Here is a 22,537-nt window from a genome sequence, read left to right as displayed (position 1 = left end):
TTTCAAAAGGTATAGTACATAAATATCTATATAATATGTATACTTTAAAACTGACCAAATTGTTTTTATTCAAATAGTTTTAATTTAAAAAGCAAAGGAAAAAATTCTGGCAAAAAATTAAGAACTCTAAGATTTACTATTCCTTTTTACTTAACTAACATCCTTTATTAACTCCTAATTGTAATCCTGTAAGTGAAAAGGCTGTGTTAAAGAAAATGAACAATTTCATCTTATCTTGAGATACACTGTTTCTTTTTTTTTTTTATACTTTAGGTTTTAGGGTACATGTGTACAATGTGCAGGTTAGTTACATATGTATACATGTGCCATGTTGGTGTGCTGCACCCATTAACTCGTCATTTAACATTAGGTATATCTCCTAATGCTATCCCTCCCGCCTCCCCCTACCCCACAACAGGCCCCAGTGTGTGATGTTCCCCTTCCTGTGTCCATGTGTTCTCATTGTTCAGTTCCCACATATGAGTGAGAACATGCGGTGTTTGGTTTTTTTTTGTCCTTGCGGTAGTTTGCTGAGAATGAGTGTGTGAGTTACACTGTTTCATTTCTAATGATTCCCATGCCACCAAAGAAGAAAAGAATAAGTAAAGCAACAACCGCTTGTCCTACTGCAGCCCAGAACAAGAATGGCTATAGTTCTCCTTCAAAACTTAAGCAATGAGAAGGTAAAACACGAGCAAACACTTCTAATTCCCATCCCATCTACTTGGATATGGATGTTTTTCTCTCCCTGAAAGCTGGAGAGCTATACTATATAAGGACTGACAACCGACCTCCCTTATTTATACTGCACTGCTCCCAATATGGCAGCCTCCCCATTTATGTGTTCACTAAGACATGGTGTCTTGACACTAATGAAAAACCCTAAAGTACTGGAGCAAGGACTGATGCAAGAAAATTAGGGCTTAAAAAAAAGTAGAGAAGGAAAACAGAACTCCAAAGGGGAGAGGGTGCATTTTGGTCATTTATATGGCTTTCTGCTCCCAAGTCTTCTACATGGCTAATGTCACACTGTGGTATGTAAACCTCTCGGGCAAATTTTCACAGACAAAGCATAACTTCTCTGAAAAGAAACGTCTAAGCAACAGAGATTTAATTTCTGTGAAACAGTGAATCAGTTCTTATCTATTAACACAGTAAATACCATAATAGGAGCACTGTCCTGTTATAATAAACAGACGTGCTCAATTATTGTGTGCTTCTGCAGCTACTGATCTCTTCAGTAATTATACCATGCAATGAGCTCTACATTGATATTATATTAATGTGTGGGGAGGAGACAACTTAAATAATAATTAAATCAAGACTCAATATTTCAGTGGAGCTTACATAAGGCCTGAGAACAAATGGTACATTTCTTAGAAGGAGTTAAAAAAGACATCTTGTTATCTGTTTCTAATTAAAAAGTTTACATATAAAAACTACCTTGAAACTCTAGTCTCTTAACTGTCCATTTCAAACAAATTAAACTGTCTATCATGTTTCATAATCACCTGTATTTGTCATATTAATAGCAATAAAATCTTCAAAAATTATTTTACATAGAGAATTTACAATAAAAAGAGAATGGTAAATTGAAAACTTTTTCTACAGAGACAAACAAAAGGATAAAGTTCAAGACAAGTTCCTTACCCCTTTGCAGAACTGTCAAACAACTTCTATTGACCAAGAATAGCACACAGTAAACACACCAAACAAAAGAAATGATGAAAGAGGTATTTACGTGTTCAGGGCCTTTATTTTTCTTTCTATTTCATATACACCCACACTGAACAGTCTGCATTGTGTTAATAAATAACCAGCAGCAACTAAGTGAACAGAGGAGGGTTTCGATGTTGCTGTCAGGTACCAGACAGTTGCCTGGCACTGCGGATACAGTTCTCTACATATGAGCTGCATGCTCACATAAAAGACAGAGGATATAGGTTAATAGATGAATCCTTTAAAATACTAAATGTGATGGAAAGAAAGGGATAAAAAGCTGAAAAGCAATAGCTCTTTTTGTTTTTGTTTTTTGAATTGTCTACGTCTTTCAATTTGGGAAGGAACAAATCAATTTTAGGTACCATGTCCTGCCAGAGCACTATTTCACCAGGTTACTGGCTGTGGTTATTCAGAAGTTTGCTGAACTAGAACCTCAAACTCTTCAACACTTAGAAATTTTTTATTATTTTTCAAATGGTTTCTAATGTTGGCTCTATGAGTTATTCCATATACAGTAACTTTCCACATAACAACATGAATGTCAATGACAGACCACGTATACAGCAGGGGTCCCATAGATTATAATACTATATTTCTACCGTACCTTTTTTATGTTTAGATACACAAATACTTACTTTTGTGTTACAATTGCCTACCATATTCAGTTCAGTAACATGCTGTACAGGCTTGGAGCCTAGGGGCAATAGGCTACGCCATCTAGTTATGTGTAAGTGAACTCTATTACATTTGCACAAGGGCAAAATCACCTAAGGACACATTTCTCAGAATGTATTCACATTGTTAAGTGATGCATGACTGTGTATGTGTGTGCACGCACGCACATGTATGTGTATAACATTCAGATCTAATTATAAAATTCTAAATATATCTTTCTATATCATTTTTTAAAATACAAGAAGAGTGTAAATAATACACATGAATTGGGAATAAACTGCACAAACTCAGAGGTCAGTGTTTTAGAATTTACCTTATTTATGACATTTAATACACAAATAAGAAAAATATCGTGTTGCATCACTCTGTGCCATTTTCAGTATTCTGAGCTTATACTTCATAAAAGTTTGTGTTCAAATGTCCTGTGACAGCCCAGAAACAGTCACAGTAGAAGTAAACTCATATATATGCAGTTATTATATCATACATGACTTCTATATAATATGTAAATAACCTTGGAAGCAATTAATGTAAAAGATAGATGAATAGAAGTTGCTTTTCAAATTCAGGACATCAAAAAAAAAAAAAAAAAAAAAAAAGCACTTATTCTTAACTTCAAACAAGATCTTCTCCTAAGCCTCCAAAGCTGGTCATCCAAAAAATGAGAGCAAGGAGCACAATCTGGTATTCAAAGATTATCAACATGTAAGATGGGCTATCTTAATCATCCAAAATGCCCAGGTCATATGCTCATCCTGTTCTGCCCTAGCCTCATTGCTCCTTCACGATGCTGGCCATATTTGTCCTCAACATCAAGAGTAGTTCAGACGGGTACACTGGGAGTCCTTGAGGTGTCATAACTCTGGGAGCAGGTGGCAAAGGAAATTCTGAGTGAGCTCTCCACTGACTCTAGTGCTGTCCATGCCTTTCCCATAAGCAACTCCTATTTTAAAAAAAAGACCAAGCATCCACTAGAACCAACCCAAGCAGGCCTATTTAATTAGGGCAAATGCTTGATATCCACTTCTTCAAGTTAAACATACAGCCACACAGGCCTAGGAGGTCTGATTAATTTTAATATGCACGGTCCTGACAAGTGCCTCAAGGGTAACTGAGTGAAAAACACACATGCACGCACAGACACACAAAATCCTCCAGCTAGTCTTGACAAATCTGTTTCAGAAAAATGCTATGTATGCTGCCCAGATTAGAGTGTTGCTATTCAGCAAGGGCCTGGACCTTTAATTCAGGGAAAAGAGGCCTCAGAAACAGGTGGCTGGCTCTTCACTCTTGAATAAATGATATCCCCAAAAGCTGTGGCACATAAGCAACAAGAGGGACTGGCACATTCTCCTCATGTTTATTTGTAAATGTAGAGTCTGGGTCAATGGGCCTTCTCTAAGTGATCTATGAATTGAAACTGAAAGTCTGGATGTGCTAGTTTCAGTGAAGGACAAGAAAACAGGTACACCATTTACCTGAGGGACTTAGAAAGTACTAGAAATGCTTGGGTAAAGAGAGGTTTGGAATGACTTGCATAGACCTGTTAGTAGACAACTAATGTATCAGCAGGAATCAAATAGATTCTTTTTTTATTGAGCCAAATAGCCAAACAGGAAAAGAACGATGGCTTGATTCTTAAGAGAAGATGAAGAAAATGAAGGCTATAATCTTAAATATCACTACATTTTGTAGCAAAAATACAAGCTCGAGTTAAAAAGAAAAATAGAAGCTTTCTGGGACAAATGATTTTCTTATAAAGACAACACTGGTACTCAGCTCCAGGACCTGCTATATAAAAAGATTACCAAGGGCAATCTCTGAGCCTTTACGATCCAAGCCAGAGGTATTTCAGGAAAATATAAATTAATTTCCTATAACACTAATGAAATAAACAATATCAGAATAAACTGCTATGATGGATACCACTTGAAAAGGAGATGACAGTGAACAAGTTTCACTTTAGTGTTGAAAAATTACGAGGCTTCAAACTCGGCTAACTCAGTGCTAAAGTTAAAACACTTATTCCTGAAGAAATAGGCTCTACAGCATTTGAGGGTGTCTTCTTGTCCGGACCTTTAAAAAATAAACTCTTTTCTTTATCATCATTTTATGAGTGTCGATTTCCATACAGTGGTGCTTTTGAAAAGGGTGCCTGGAGGTTAGACTCTAGCTTGCTCTACAAGGAGAGAGACATTTTTCAGTGACAGACTGCATAGATGAACACATAGCCACAATGCATTAGGAGTAGCCTCCAACAGCAGCGGGAGTGTGAGGAACAAAACTTAAAAGGGCTCAATTGAAAAGTACCCTTGTTTGTCCTTCAGTGGAACAGCACTTACAAAGCCTCTTCATCATGTACTTTGTCAAAAGGACAGTGAGTAACTAAACAAAAGCAACTCAAACCTCTGCCAATTAAAGTATCTTTAGGCTTTTCCCCTGATCCGTTCACTTTTTATTTTTCCCACCCCATCAAATGTGATTTTAAAACAAGAGTGAATTTCAAAGTACCCCCTTCTTTGCCCAATTAATGAATGCTTTGGGATTTTGAACTTAGGAAAGCCAATCTCCATAATTTCCCCATAAAAATAGTAATTAAAAAGTTGGTAAGATTAAGAGGTAAATCTGAAGCTCTATTTTAACTTGCCTGTTGATGTAATATGGTTCAATTTAATTTCTAAAGGGCTGCTCAAAACAGACATTTAAATGATAAGAACAAGCATTGTGATTTATAATGTAAACTCAAACATCAAACATGCAATGCCTGTAGGGATGTTCACAAGGCCAAATATCAGGCACCAGGGGCCTGTCTTTTCTACAGAACAATTACATGTAATTCTGTAGCACAGCACAGATGAAAATATACTGCTAATAATACCTTCTTTAGCACCCATAAAATAAGTCTGAAAACAGGGAAATAAATTTTATATCTATTTAGAGGATCTAATGGTCTTATAGGTCAAAACATTTGTAATAAAAATTAAAAGGACATTAACATAATTTCTGTAAAAAAATACAAGTATCATAGAAGGTGCAATCAATTGAAGTGAATTATTTTTGTGACAGACGCAAATATCAAGAAGATAAACAATAATGTTGATTCTTTCAAGTTTTAAAATGATAAATAATGAACAATGGATATGTTACTGTTTCGTTCATAAACATCCAGGAATCAACATAAAACTGTCCAATCCAATCCCACAAATGGTACAGGTGGGATTAAGTGGGTGTTTTAGGATATTTGCCTCCAAGAATTTGTACTGCATTGCACAGTACGAGAGAGAGGGACAGGTGGGGGAATGTGAATGAAAATCCTGGTATTTCCTTTATCCAACAATGGTCTATGGTCTATAGACGATCCTGAGGGTGAAGGCTTGAGGTCTGCCACCATACATACCTTTTGAAACTCATTGCATCATTCGCATTAGTTCTCAGAAGAGAACTCTTTTCTTTAAAGTCCATACTAACGGCAACGAACTGCTTCATGTAAAGTAACACTAGGTAAGTTTGGTAATAAGTTGTGCCTTTAGGGTCTTGAAATATAAAATTGTGACCAAAGATTATCTGAAGAAGTTTAGGGAAAAAGTTCTAGTTGTTTAAATAATGATGAAGTCTAGTTCTAGTAGAAGCAAAAATTTCACAAATAAATGCAGTTTCTCACACACAAGGAGCACACTCATCATGGCAAAACAATTTTGGAGGTGTAGGCGTCATGCTCAGAAGGAAGAACACTGACAGATACAGATGCTAAATAAAACTAAGCATATGTGGGATCTGAAAGGGGAACTACACACACACACACACACACACACACAGAGGCACATGCGCACACTCAGGCACACAAAAGGAAGGAAAAGAAAAAAAGTAAAGTGATGGGGCAGGGGGAATAAACCATGTAAGGGAAAGCTAAAATCTTAGAAACTATGAAAATGCGGACTTCAATTATATTTATCTTCAGCTCATATTAGCATTTACTGTGGAAATAGAAATATCACAAATCCAATGTAAAAACTGCCCCTCCTTGTTTCACATTGGTCACAAGTTTCAATTTAATCCCTATTAATTTAGAAACAAAATTTTTTTGGAAAGTTATTGTTCATTTAGGCAACTGCCCAACTACATATTTATTTGGAGAAATGTATATAAATAAACTTCAAAGTAACTACCTGTCCTAGGATTTTTATGACTGTTGAGTTCGTTATTGTTCTTGTTGTTGATTACCTATCCTAAATTTCCAGATTTTGCAGCTCTGAATTCTGGTGTTTCAGCACATAAAAGTATTCTGGGAAAGGGGCATATTTTAACTACATAATATTAAAAACGTATAAAGGAGAATTATATTGAAATACATAATGTTTCTGGTATATCTAAGTAACAATGTTTTAAGGTAGCTAGGGTGAAATAATGACAATAACTGGTACAATTCCAAGTTGTTTATAATTTACAAAGTACTTTGATATACATCACTTCATTTGTCTCCTTCAACAATCCTCTGATGATGAAGGCAGAGTAGTTAGCATTGCCAGCTGAGGGCAGATATTTATTACATTAATACAGTTATTATAGCAAATTAAAGGCAAGTAAATATATTTTTTACAATGTAAATTATAAGGTAGATGCTCACTTTTAGACAAATTTAATTTACTTTAAATTAAAATTTGCATTTCCTGCAAATGATGCAAAATTCAAGAACCAAAATAGATAAAATCATATGCCCAAATGTTGCTAAATATCTGTAAATTAGCCCCTCAAAATTGATCAGAGACTAAACTACATAGATGTTAAACTATAATCGCTTAGTAATCAGTGGCAGACTCAGGACTGAAACTCAAACACTGAATACTAACTGTCTAATTACTCTTTTTACATTGTGGATTCATTTGAAAGCCAAAGTTATGGATTATCTCCCCAAAAATGTACAAATGGATATATTTTCATCATTTTGCAAACAATTTCCAGGATTTATAAAGCCTCTGAAGAAACTCATGAACCCTGAGTCTGGAAACTCTGCTACCTCTGAGGGAAGCTGTTAGACACCTTGGGAGACTAGAAGGAACAGGAAAGGTCTTAACAGGAAGGTTACATTTCTCTCACCATATCCCCTAAGAAGAACTAGGAAAGGAGAGATTATGGAGGGAAAGATCCAATAATAAAATTACCCCAATCTGGAGCCCATCATAAGAAATACAAACTGTCTCCCACACCAGCTCTATTTACCTAGAAAGGGGTGCTTGTCTCCATTATGTTGAAACACTATTAAAGAACAAGTTATAGCTTTAAATTCTGGAAAATTTTTCAAAAATCAAGCCAATTCACTTCTCGCTTTACCTGTAGCAATTGAAGAGAATTATTATCTATGGCCACTAATCCATAGGTAATGTTACCATATCTTCTTAGAGAAGTATGCAATATTAAAGTCATTTAAAAGATTAATGTAAATATAAAATTTACACTTGTGTAAAAATCACTTCATGTGTGTATTTTAGTTTTATATCTTGGGTATGAAAATATCTTGCTTTATGACCTAGGAGAATATTTTGACCTCTAAGTCACAGAAAAAAATGAAAATAAATGATCTTACAATGCAGTAAGGATAAGGGTATACATATGAGAAGAAGGTTGGAGAAGATGGAATAAATGAGTCAAATAGGGAAGGAGGTAAAAGAAGAGTGTGAGGGTATATTTAAAAAGAGAAAGGCAGAAACTGTTTAAAAACACAAATTACACCTGATCAGTTTGTAGGGGAGAGTTAGCGAGGCTACAAAATGTCAGTTAGTAGGTTGACTGTCATCCACAGTTGAGAGAAACAAGCACCTCCAAAGTCTCAAGCCCATTATTAGGAAGTGAAGCACAGAGAAATCAAGGACACTTTATTTAGACAATCACACGCTATTGTAGAAGACAGAATGCAAATAAACAATAATAATGTGGTAAGAACTATAGAGATGAGTTAGCATTAGCAGTGTAGACTGACTTGAATTCTGACAAAGTTGTTTGAGGAAATCATTGAGTCTTAAGAAGTGAATAAAAATTCATCAGGTAGGTAAGACGGGAAACGACATTTAAGGCAGCGGAACGGCATATGAAACAGCACAGTAATATTAAAAACAAAGAGTGTTGAGAGAACTACATGTGATTTGACAAGACTGCATGACATGTACTTTGAAGAGTGGTAGAAAATAAGGTTAAGGGGGAACAATAGGGTAGAGTCGGATTACATATGATTTTGTAGTCAATGCTAAGGAATTTTTAGCTGATAGTACTTTTGTTCTAATTCGAGTTCCCCCATATAATAACACGAGCAAATCAGTAAGCCTCATTTACTCATTTTTAAGATAAGAACTTATACTAATTTAAGTGTTTTTGAAGATTACATGAAACAGCCCACATAACACCTGGCAGGAGAGTTGGACATTTGTTACGATCTCTCCCTTCCTTTACCCAAGGCAGCAAGAGGGCAACACTGAAGCAGTAGAAACATTCTTTTCACAAATATTTCACTTCCCTCAAAGATAAGGGGTTTAACACTACAGAAAAAACTGACAAATAAATGGACAATTTTATCTGAGTAAGGATAACAATGGAGGCAAATAACGCTTCTTAAAGAGGTAAAAAGGTGAAAATAGCACGTGTATACAACTCACAGAAATTTAGGCTTGGGGGCAAGAAGAATAGACTTGTAGATAGAAGGGATGGAAATCAATGAAAAGCGAGTTGTGTTTGTTGTGGTTCTAGGAGGAAGAAACTTAACTGTGTGAATAAGCTGAAATGGCCATTTCAAAGAGATGCTGAAGCTGACATAGACATGAATATAGAAAGATTAAAATAAGCGAGTTAAAATCTTGTATCTGTAAGGATTCTATTTTAATTGAGATTTCTAAGGTTCTTGACATGGTAAAAATTATTTTCACCTCAACTGTAATTAGCCTAAAGTTTGAATGAAAATCGAGTTTAAATCAGACTCCTCAATTTAACTGCTGATCTACATTTATGGCCACTCCTGCACACCTGGAAGTTGAGAACACAAGACACTGATGCATACTTATCTACCTTTACTTACTGGCAAAATTAAGACAGTCAGTTGCCTTCGATTTGTTTAAATTTAATGAAATGGTCTTTAAAACTAAGATGGTAACACTATTTCTAAAATATAAAAAACAAAAGCAAGAAAAGAATATCTGAATGTATGATGTAACTGAAAGGGAAAAAAGGAACCTGGACCAATAAATCATGAACTGCATTCTTGCTTTAGATTTAACATCAACTGCTGTGTGATCTCAGGCATACATATCTCTGTCTTGGTCTCTCTCTTTCTAAAATGAGAATGGAGTCCTAAAATGTATCTATGTTCCACTCGAATTTTTAATTCCTATTATTCCACAATTATTTTGCTCTCATTTTTCTAAAACAAATTTTTTATTAAGGTACCCTCCAAGGCATTATTTTTGAGCAGTAAAAACTGAGTTAATCTCCCATTAAAAGTTTTCTGGAAAATTGATCACTATTGAGGCATAGGAAATTTACTTTAGTAGAAAACTATTAATCACTACTATCACTCAATACTATTAAATATTTCAGATAATATATGATTCAATATTTAAAGTTTAGATACACATGTGTGAAATGATAATAGTAAATGATTATTTGGCAAAATCTCTCACTGGAAGGAACAGCAATAAGTGTTGGTTAAGGGCATAGATTCTAGTCTAAGGTTGACTTTAGGCTGAAAAGTGACCCTGACTTGGTCACTTTAAAACATATTTAATTATCAGTTGCCTCATCTGGAAATAGAGATAATAGGAACGAGGATATTGAGATCACGTGAATGGTATTCCCTGAAACTGGAATGGCTATACACAGGAGCCCTGGTTATAAGGTTTTCATCAAGATTGAAAGAAGCATTTTATATAAATTATTTAACATTGTAGTTAACACATAATATACACTTAATACATGGTAACAATTTAAATATTTATATATAGTAATTTATATATTTTAATGCATTTCCCTTTAATACATATTTCTTCAATGTCTTGATAGAGGAATTATAGAAATTATGTGTCACATAATGTCATATTAAATTTCATTGTCACTCTTAACTGTTAGGTTTAATAGCTGAAGACCAACCGATAGACCATGGTTATCACAAAATATAATGTAACTATGTTACATAGGTCAGATACTTAAAACCATGAATAGACTATGCATTTTAGCATTCCATTCAGTTAAAGCGACACTGGATAAATAAGAACAAATAAGAATCAGAGCTTTTTGTGTAATGACAGCGAAAATTTCTCATAGAAAAAAAGATGCAAACCAAATATATCAATATATTATTCTCCTATTTATAAGTTGCAAAATATTTTAATTAATCACTTGAAAAATAGGCTGGCTAAAATGAAAGAGAGCTGTCTTTTCTTCAACCCATATGCAAATCTACTTTTCTTTGTAACCATTTCACCTCAGTGGCCTCCTTTTGTATGGCGCACTATTCTTCTCTAACTTCTGAATTTGTGTTAGTTTGCTGTTGGCAGGGGTAAGGTCGGAAATAATACGGACTTTCTATTGAAATCTGCTTTCCCCCCCTCGATGAAAGGAAGCAAAGACATGAATATGGCACCCTCATAATGATTTAGCTGGGGCTTAATGAAATTTTCATCACAACCTGCTGTTCATTTTAATGGCCTTTGAAAAACAATGGCAAAAATAGCTTGAGGGAAGAAAAGACTTTTCTGTGGCATATATTTGTGAGCTTAACATTTAGTTACATTCACTCTGTATCTGCTTCCCTCATAGTCATGATGTTGTTCCCATTACAGAGCTATGAAAATATTTTGTAGTTTTTAGAGTATAAGTTTTTTAGTTATTTTGTTAAATTTACTCCTAAGTATTTTATTCTTTCTGATACTACGTTGCATCACAGAGCTTTGGAACATTTGTGCTGTACATAGTGCCATTGTCCTGATGCTTAGATGATGTAAGGTTTTGGTGACTATTCTCAGGTCAAATCATACCCTTTGATTAATGAAGTCATTGAAGCCAATGTAGCTTACCAGTTGTTGGAAGAGTCGTATATATCTCCATATATACATGTGTATATATAATATATTTATATTATATAATACATAATATAAATATAATTGATATTTATATTATATAATACATAATATAAATATAATTTATATTTATATAATATACATAATATAAATATAATTTATATTTATATAATATAAACATAATATATTTATCTAATATATATTATATTTATATAAGATATAATTATATTTATCTAATATATATTATATTTATATAAGATATATATATCTTATATTATATATAAGATATATTATATATAAGATATATTATATAAGATATATTATATTTATATAATATATCTTATATTTATATAAGACATAATTATATTTATATAAGATACATTTATATTTATATAATATCTTATATTTATATAAGATATAATTATATTTATATATATATCTTATATTTATATAAGACATAATTATATTTATATAAGATATATTTATATTTATATAATATATATTATATTTATGTAAGATATATTTATATTTATATTATATTTATATAAGATATATTTATATTTATATAATATATATAATTTATATTTATATTATAGATATCCATTTTTCTTTCTTTGTAATTTAAAAAAGCAAAGTTCTGTCAACATTCTACTATTCTTTTTTATGATACAATTTTTGCTTTGTTACTGTTTTTTTGGTGATTAAGATCATTGCCTTACTCAAATACATAAATTACTCCTTGATGCAGCTCTCCCATCATTGCAAGTATTAGATAACATTCTTGTCATAGCAAATTCTCAATAAAAGTGAGTCTATTTATAGTTTTGTATATTCAAAGTACATGTCAAAGAATCTTGTGTATGTAAACATCAATGCATCTTAGTGGTTCTATGTTTATGCTGAAATTACCTTTCTGAAACTAACACTTTTAGATGCTTGCTTTGTGCAATTTATATTCCAATCTTTCATAAATACTACCTCTGTATTTTCTCTTTGCCTTTATTTACCAAGTCACTCCTCAGCTCAGCTTTTAATATATTTGTAGAGAGGAAAGTACAAAAGGAACATTGTCATAGGAAATAAAATAATAAAAACGTTCTCATGTTCAGGTACAATAGTGACGTTTCTTTGTGTCTACCTTTCCTGCTATGGATGCTCTATTTCTTCTTTTATACCCAAGTTGTTCTTACTAGATATTACCCTTTTCTAATTTCCAGTAGTTCTTTTCTTTTTTTTTGGGATGGAGTCTCGCATTGTCACCCAGGCTGGAGTGCAGTGGCACCATCTTGGCTCACTGCAACCTGCACCTCCGGGGTTCCAGCGATTCTCCTACCTCAGCCTCCCAAGCAGCTGGGATTACGGGTGCCCAGTACCATGCTCAGCTATTTTTTTTTTTTTTTTTTGTATTTTTAGTAGAGACGGGGTTTTACCACGTTGGCCAGGCTGGTCTCAAACTCCTGACCTCAGGTGATCCGCCCACCTTGGCCTCTCAGAGTGCTGGGATTACAGGTGTGAGCCATTGTGCCTGGCCCCCAGGACTTCTTAATGTCTCCTGCTAAGAAAATTAGGTGGGGAAGGTATCTATCTCCTGTGCTCTTTCCTGTTGGGACTTACTCACTGGGTTTGGCATGTCATACACTTCCAAATTAAGAGTCTATGTGCCCACTTAGAAGTCAATACGATACATTGGGGAATACCAAGGCCATATACCAAATTCCTATGGAGAACATCATCTAAAGCTAAATCCCCAAAAGCTACTTTTAAAATACAACACATACTATCACAAAGCTGGCTCTTGGTAGACCTTAGCCCTGAACTCTGCAGGCATCTCAAATGAAAATTAAAAATTAACATGAGAGGGAAACACTTCCTAACTCATTCTATGAAGCTGGCATTACCAACCAAAAACAGATAAAGACGTTACATAAAATGTAATGGTATATCTCATAAACATAGATGTAAAAATTCTCAATAAAATATTAACTGATCAAATCCAACAATCTATCAAAGTAACTATAAATCATAACCTAGTAGGATTTATTCCAAGTTTGCAAAGGTTCGTTTAGCATTTGAAAACCATATCAACGGTCTCATGAAAAATAAGCACAGATATCAATAGATGCAGAAGAAATATTTGACAAATTCTAACAATTACTCATAATAAAAACTCTCAGCAAACTAGGAATAGTGTGGGGTCTTCTCACTTTGGAAAAAAAAAAAAAAAAAAAAATTACAAAAATCCCACAGCTAACATCATACTTAATGGTGAGAATTAGATGCTTTCCCCCTTATAATCAAGAACAAGCCAAGGATGTCCCCTCCTACTGCTCTTACTTACTCAGCATTGTACTGAAACTCTTAGCTAATGCAAGAAGACAAAAAAAAAAAAAAAACTGTACATCTTTAAAAGGAGTAAGTACAACTGTCTTTGTTTGCAGATGACATGATTGTCTACGTAGAAAATTTCAAGGAATCAGTGAAAACTACTAGAGCTAATAGTGAGTCCTGAAAGACCAAAGGATGCCAGGGGAATATGCAACAGTCAATTTCCCATCTTTCAGCAACAAACAATTGAAATATAAAATTAAAAAGACAATATAATTTATATTTATATTTAAATTTTTACATCAAAAAAGAAATAGTAGGTATAAATGTAACAAAGTATGTTTAAGATCTATATGTGGAAAACTATGAAATTCAACAGGAATCATTAAAGATCTTCATAAATAGACATTTTATGTTCATGAATATGATAACTCGGGATTTTTAAGGTGTCAATTCTTGCCAACAGGATCTAGAGGTATAACACAATCCCAATACAATCCAAGTAAGTTATTTTGTGGATATCAACAAATTGATTCTAAAGTCTAGAAGAAAAGGTAACAGACCCAGGACACCAACATAATATTGAAGAAAAAGAAGAAAGTTGGAGGGCTGACACTACTCAACTTCAAGACTTATTATCAAGCTACGGTAATCAAGACAGGATGATATTGGCAAGACGATAGACCAACTGACCAATGGAACAAAATACAGAGGGCAGAAATAGATCTACACAAATACGTTCAATTGATCTTTGGCAAGGAAAAAGGCAAGTCAACGAAGAAATAATGGTCCTTTCAACAAATGGTCTTGGAATAATTGGACTTCTATATGCAAAACAAAAACAAAAACAAAAACAAATCGAATGAATGCAGACACGGAGCTGCTTTTTACAAAATTTAACTCAAAAGGGATCACAGACCTAAATTGCAAAATGAAAAACTATACTAACTTCAAGAAGACAAGATAGGAGAAAATCTAAGTGACCCTGGATTATGTGATGATTGCTAACAGACATCAAAAGCATAATCCATGCAAAACAATTAGATTTTATTAAAATTATTTATTCCTCAAAAGACAATGTTAAGACAATGCAAACACAAGCTGCAGACTGCTAGAAATATTTGCAAAATACATTTCTGACAAAGAACTTGTATACAAAATATACTAAGAACTCTAAAAACTCATTGACAAGAAAATGATTCAGTTAATAAATCAACAAAAGAGCTAACCAGCCACCTCATTAAAGGCATATAAGCACACAAAAGATGCTGAACATTACTTAAAATTAGATGACTACAAATTAAAACAAGGAGATACCACTACACATCTATTTGAATGAATAAAATAAACTGACAATATCAAATTCTGATGAGAATTTGGAACAATAGAAACTTACATTCATTCCTGGTGGGAATGCAAAATCTTACAGCCACTTTGGAAGATAGTCTGGCAGTTTCTCCCAAGGCTAAAATATAATCTTCTCATAAATTCCCGCATTCACATTCCTAAGTATTTCCATAATTGGGCTGAAAACTTATGTCCACATAAAAAGCTGCACATGAGTATTAATAGAAGCTTTATACATAATAACCAAAAGCTAGAAGCAACCAATATGTGCTTTGACAGGCAAAAAGAATTTATAAAATAGTGGTATATTCATACAATGGAATATTATTCACTGATAAAAAGAAATGAGCTATCAAGCTATAAACAGCTATGGAAGAACCTTAAATTACTAAGTGACAGAGCCAGTCTGAAAAAGCCCCATGCTGTATTATTCTGATTATATGATTTTCTAGGAAAACTATACATAGTAAAAAGATCAGTGATTACTTGGGATTCTGGGGAAAAAAGCGGGACGAATAGGTGAAACACAGGATAGTTTGGAGTGGTGAAGGTTATTCTACATGATACCGTCAGTGGTAAATAAGTGACAAGATGCATTTGTCAATGCATACTGCATTATACATTGTACATTTCTAAGCATTTGTACACATAAATGTATAATACAACATAAAAAGTGAACCTTCACATAAGCAAATTAAAAAATATCATTGAGGAGTGTGAGGGACACCAGTAAAGGATACAGAACTAATTTAACTGTGTTAAAAATATATGAAACAATTTCACTGAATGGGGTGGGGGAAAAGTAAATTAGTAAGTTACCTTAGTAACTTTGGAAATGAATGGAATCTGTAAGACTAAAAGCAAAAGGACTCATACACTGTACTCTAGTTGACAAAGATATTTCCTATGGTAGTAGCAGTTAATTATTCTGATACTCTTCTACATGTATACTAGAACTGAACAACTATATAAATGAATGGTGGTTAGAAGGAGCCGTATTTCTCACTGTTGGGGTGGAAATGTACAGATCAATAAGAAACGAAGCTGCAATAATCCATGCAGAAATGGATTCAAGTTGGAGACATTAGTAAGAACTCATGTTCAGCTTAATATAGACAAGTATAGAAATATTTATAAATATATACATATATAGGTTAGTATACAAACATATATTTTCATCGCTCTGTCCGCTCAGAGGCCCTCAAAGGAATGATACGTCAGAAGCAAGGGGTATACCCAGCATCCAGCTCTTGCATTCTATTATTCTCCAATAAAAGGAGCCAGAGCTTCTTGGAGATATGGATGATTCTAGCACTGGAGCAAGACATATACAAAATGAGACCCAAGGATCTTACAGTGTCAGAAAGAAAAGAAATGCTAAACTAATAATAACAATCATTATTATGACCACAATAGTGGTATGTAAAAGTGACACCCAAAATATGAAATAAATATTCGTGAATCCATTCTGATGTAAAAAATGATTGAATGAAATAATAAATGGTAAAGAAGAGACAAATCTACCATATAGAAAAATCCAAATAAATTATGTAGACACTCCAACTCTAGTAACATAACTCCCTATTCCTTAGTATGGCTTGTACAGAGCTCCTCCCCTCCAAAGAGTATGGTGTAGAAAGGGGACAGAGAGCAGGTTTACAGTGGAGAAACTTGCAAAACACTACTTCAGCCAGTGAACAAGGTCAACACCAACATTCTTAATTATACAGAAAGTATGTAACTGATATGAGGTGGTCTTCCTCCCAAAACTCCAAATCTCATCTGATTGAGACAAACATCAGACAAATTCCAGTAGAGAGACATCCTGCAATATATCTGAACAGCACTCCTCAAAACTCTGAAGGTCATGAAAAACAAGGACATTCTGAGAAGCTGTCACAGCCAAAAAAAAGCCTAAGAAGACATAACAACTAAATATAATGTGTTACCCTTGATGGTATCTTAAAACAGAAAAAGCACACTTGGTAAAAACTAAAGAAGTTTAAATCAACTCTGGACTTTAGTTAATAATAATATATCAATGTTGGTTCATTATTTTAACAAAATATACCATACTAGTGTAAGATGTTAATAAGAGAGGAGACTGTGTATACAGATGGAATACATGGGAACTCTGTACTAGCTGCTTAATTTTTCCATAAATCTAAAACTGTTTTAAAAAAATAAAGTGAATGTATAAATTACAATAGTAAATCATGGCCATACTTCAGAATATTTGACAGTCATTTCTTTCCTTTTTTTTTTTTTTTTTTTTTTTTTTTTTTTTGAGACAGAGTCTCACTCTGTTGCCCAGGCTGGAGTGTAATGGCCCAATCTTGGCTCACTGCAATCTCCCCATCCCAGATTCAAGCTATTGTCCTGCCTCGGCCTCCCAAGTAGCTACGACTACAGGTGCACACCACCACGCCTGGCTAATTTTTGCATTTTTAGTAGAGATGGGGTTTCAACATGTTGGCCAGGCTGGTCTCAAACTCCTGAACTCAGGTGATCCACCTGCCTCGGCCTCCCAAAGTGCTGGGATTATAGGCATGAGCCACCGTGCCCAGCCTTGGCAGTTATTTCTTTTCAAAGTATATTACTTGGCAGAAGACACACTCATACTATAATTCTAAATGAAACAGGAAGCACAATATTTTAAAAGCACAGATACTCCTAGACTTATGATAGGGTTATGTCCTTAAACCCTTTTTAAGCTGAAAATATCATTCAGTAAAAAAATGCATTTAGTTCAGCTAACCTACTGAACATCATAACTTAGCCTTGCCTACCTTAAACTTGCTCAGAACACATATGTTGTTAGCCCACCATAGGGCAAAATCATCTGGCAACACAACGTACTGTGGAGTATCATTGTTTACCCTCTTGATTGCGTGGCTGACTGGGAGCCGTGGCTGCCTGCCGCTGCCCAGCAATGAGAGAGACTATCCTACTGCATACAGGAAAATATCAAAATTCAAAATCTGAAGTATGGTTTTACTGAATGTGTGTTGCTTTTGCATTATCTTAAAGTTGATAAATCTTAAGTGCATCCATTATAAGTTGGGGACCGTCTGCATAAAGCTAATCATAAAAAATTAGCAGAATATATGAAAATAAACACTAAAAAACACATCCTAAGGTTAAGAAACCTATTAACGTCATATTAACATTATAAGGAAGAAAATAAAAATCACCTGCAGCTATGACTTCATGTAAGAAATTGCAATGCAATCAAATCTATTAAAATATCAAAAATATCAAAAAATTCAGATAAGATATCCCATTTTGCATGTCTGTAACTTCCTACACCTTTCAAAGAGGAAGAAAAAAGTTTTTTAAGTTTAGCATATTTCACAAGTATTCTAAACTCAGTTACCGAAGCAGTATAAAAATAATTAAACATTATTGCTATTTCACATATGAATAGCTATGACTTCAGGTGATTTTTATTTTCTTCCTTATAATGTTTTATATTTTTAAGATAATTATGATAAAACTGTATTATTTTTAATATTAGGAAACAATCCACCATTTTAAAAACATAAGGTTGTCTGGATCCCCCTCAACACTGCATTTTTATCTCCATGAGAATAGAAGGACATGTAACAAAACATCCAAAATCTTTGGCTGACAAGAATATCTCTAAAATTCTTTCCAATTCTCAGATCATGAGAACTGCATAAATTTTAACCAAAATCCAGGTCCCAGTTATGTACTTGGTAGGGAACCAGAGATATTTAATTGTCACATGGCTGTCACATATACAGGATAACAGAATTTTGTGTCAGATATCCTCATAATTTACCAGTGTCCTAACAGACTAGAAATGAGCCCAACTTATTGTTACACAGTATAGGTGCAGTGTATTTTTGTTATAAAGTATGTCTGCACATCATTGTTTGTTTGCTTTAAATTTCCACCTGATTGAAACAGGAGGCATGTTCTTGTGTGCAATATGGCACCCATGCTTAGGATGGACAGAGGTTTAAATAGGAGTTAGTAAGCATGTGTAACATAAAGGACGATTGTCAATTACGTATAAGTTTGTACAATTTGCAACAGTTATTTTATTGGCTTGTTTGCTTTAATTTTAAGATTAGTCCGTTTGCGGATCACCTGAAGGCGCCTATCAGGGACTATTAAAGAGATTTAGAGGATAAAATCTTAAAAGAAAGACTTTCTGGAAGTTGAACAAATAGGAACTTAAGCATATCTAAAAGTTAAAGAATCACTAATTTGTAAATATATAATAGTCCTAACCATATTAATTTTTGACTATACAAGAAACAGGATAAGATGAATCAATATATAAAGGTTACAAAATATAGTGAAATTCTACATTAATCCTCAAGGGAAAAAAAAAAATGAAGAGAAACAAACTAGACTGCAGATATTTGACAAGTAGGTGACTATTCCCGGCTCTGCTGCCAGATTCTATTCTTGAACCTTTTTCACTCAACTGATTTACTCATATGTGAAAATAACATCATAACATAAATTAATGATTTAAAAAATTGAGATAGACAGGGCTAAGTGCTTCTGAAAAAAATATACCAACCGTCTTCATAGCAATAGGTTTCCATTTTGTCCAATTTAACTTTAAGAGTATAAATCAAAAAACAAATCAAGAAGTTAAAATCAAAGTATTAAAATCAGGACACAGCACCAAGTTTGTTTTCTTTTCCAGTCTTTACCTTCTGGCTCGTTTTTGATGAGCTCTTCCATTTTCCTCTGCTTCAAGGTGTCAACAACATCAGCTAAACTGCCCTTGCGCCGTTCAGGAGTTCCCAGGGCTGTACTAGACAAGGACTCGCCACTCTGTCGCCCACCTTCTTCTGCCTTCTGAGGTGAGGTAGATGAGTTGTGTGGGGCAAATGAAGACATAACTTTATTGCCATCAACTTCCTGAAAGAGAAAGCAAAGGGACAAATAATTGTTTACCTGAAAGAGAAAGCAAAAGGACAAATAATTGCTCAAAATTCAGTAACTTAAAAAAATTGGTTATATGGCTTATTCATCTGAAAGACTAAAAAGTGAAATGTCACTCTGAAAGAGGCAAAGAAACCAAGAAATTTTGAAAAAGAATAAATGAAGTTTTCATGGTAGTACTAGAGTAAGTCAAAGATCTATTCAAAGGAGAAACCAAAATACGGAGAGTCTCTCCTTTAAACTGAGTATAAATGACAATATAGTCTTATACGAAGCCTATATTATTAGATTTGCTTATTTTCCTGCTTTTGTTTGACAGTCTCAGATTTTCCTATGGATATTAAATGTAGTGATCATTTGTGTTAAACTTCCTGACTTTGTAATATTTAAACAAATATCATTACACACAATTTATGTTCATTTTCAGTAGCTGCCTCTTCTTGATAATACTCTAAAGTTTTAGTTTTTCCACCTGCCTCTCCTTCTTTTAAGAAAGCATCCATCACACAGGTTATTTGACATCAGACAAGAATATTCCAAGTTCAATTTTGCCTATGATGAAGACATTTTCAACTTCATTTGTTACATGAAGCACAGTTTGTCAATACTCTTTGCTATTTTGTATTTTAATCCTCATTTGCCCCATAAAATAAGGTTCGTTGCAGTTTTTGCTTCTTCATAATCATGTGGGTATGTGAATAAAAATAATTTATTGTATGGTTCTAAAATGTAAATATCTTTTTATAGTCTATTGTCATTTTCTCACATATTCTAGCACAACTCTGGTAATTTGTATAATATTTGGGGACTATTTTGTATAAAACATATTAAGTTGAGTTTTTAGAAATTATCAGGGGGAGTGATAATGAAATGATAAAGAAAAATTAATTTTCCTACTTAACGATTTTCCTTGTATAGTCTCTTACTTCTATAATCCTTTACCTTTCACAAAACAGACATCTTAAACATAAAGCTGTATCCTAAGATCTTTGAGTCTCACCCTAAAAATAGTTCTTAATTCTACAACATTAAAAGTTTGCATTAAAATATATTTGAATGTGTGCCTATTTAATATTCAGGATATTAGATTATATCTGTTTGCGCATTTCTTCTCTACCTATTTGAGACACAGTAATACAATCTGTTGACTTCCAAAAAGTAACAAATCACACTGATTGATACGCAATATTTTTAAGGTTAATGCAATATTTTTTGACTAGCTTAAAAATATGCTAACATACTTGGTTTAAAAACCATCAGTGTAATTTAAAAAAATAGATTAAAAATAGAGATGTCAACACAAACATAATCTGTTAATATGATATTTTTTGTTGTTAACAGATATTAGTGAGTACAGGGACAACAGGCTATGTTACAAACATCAGTTTGTTGCATGTGGCTGAGGCATGTGGGGAAAGCAAAAAAAAATGTGCACAACAGAATCTTCCAAATTATAATTCTAAATCTCAAATGGCTTTCATTTCTCACAAACATTACAGAATACGCCTCTGACTAGCACTATGGCTTGAGTGAATATTTTATGGACAAAGTAGCTTATAACATATTTGGATTTAGAAATCAATGTACAAAATGTAACAATTACAAGCTTCTGCACGTTAAGTGAAGGTACACTTCTGAAATTACTAAAACCTACATAAATATACAAACACATAAACACACACATAAACACATACACACACACACACACACACACACACACATCCCTAAAAAGAGCAATAACAAATTCATTCAGTAAATTAATAGGAATGTTTTTATGAATGGTCCATAACACACATTAGCTTAGTTTCATGTGCAAACAGAATATTGTGAAACCTCTGTACTAATTTTCCACAGAAGATCTTTCTTCCCATTTCTTTCCAGGACCAAAAGCAGAAACATCCCAATGTTAGCTACACCTCGAACGTTTCTCTGTCTGTACTCTGCTTTCACATTATATGATGAAAAACTTTAGAAACAATAATTGGGCAGCTGACATTTAATTGCCATAATTGAAAATTACAATGAAGTCAAGTCTACTAAAACATCAAAAATATCAAAAAATATCCAGATAAGGTATCCCATTTTGTGTATCTCTAACTTTCTACACCTTTCAAAGAGAAAAAGAAATATGTTTTAAAGTTTAGTATATTTCACAAGTATTCTAAACTCAGTTGCTGCAGCAGTATAAAAAGAAATTAATTAAACATTATTGCTATTTCACACAGGAATATTTATCTTATCACTATTTCACCTGCCTGATTACACTTCAGCCTCTGGCACTGTTAATCTCCTTAACAGTTTTATGTAGTTAACAGCTGTTTCAGTGTGGGACTCCACTGTTCATTTGCATGGTGAATAGCTTGTTAAGGAGTGCTAGCATAGTCTTCAGTCAAGGAAATCCTATCTTTTTCAGAGTTCCTTCCCTGGGATTGCATTTGTCATACATGAAGTAATGATTCCATGTGTCACTTCACTTTGCTGGC

General features: G+C 33.6%; 1 protein-coding gene across 5 annotated transcripts in view; it reads right to left on the bottom strand.

Moving 5' to 3' along the window:
• Positions 1 to 22,537, bottom strand: part of SOX5 (SRY-box transcription factor 5) — a 435,827-nt gene that overhangs the window by 297,149 nt on the left and 116,141 nt on the right. For all 5 annotated transcript variants that reach the window (XM_063639617.1, XM_055280372.2, XM_055280373.2 and 2 more), the window contains one exon: positions 19,820 to 20,030. In XM_063639617.1, the coding sequence (XP_063495687.1) occupies positions 19,820 to 20,030 (211 nt within the window). The remainder of the gene's footprint in view (positions 1 to 19,819; positions 20,031 to 22,537) is intronic.

This window comes from Symphalangus syndactylus, chromosome 5 (assembly GCF_028878055.3).
Source record: "Symphalangus syndactylus isolate Jambi chromosome 5, NHGRI_mSymSyn1-v2.1_pri, whole genome shotgun sequence".
NCBI lineage: Eukaryota > Metazoa > Chordata > Mammalia > Primates > Hylobatidae > Symphalangus > Symphalangus syndactylus.
This window is presented reverse-complemented; position numbering and strand designations above follow the sequence as displayed.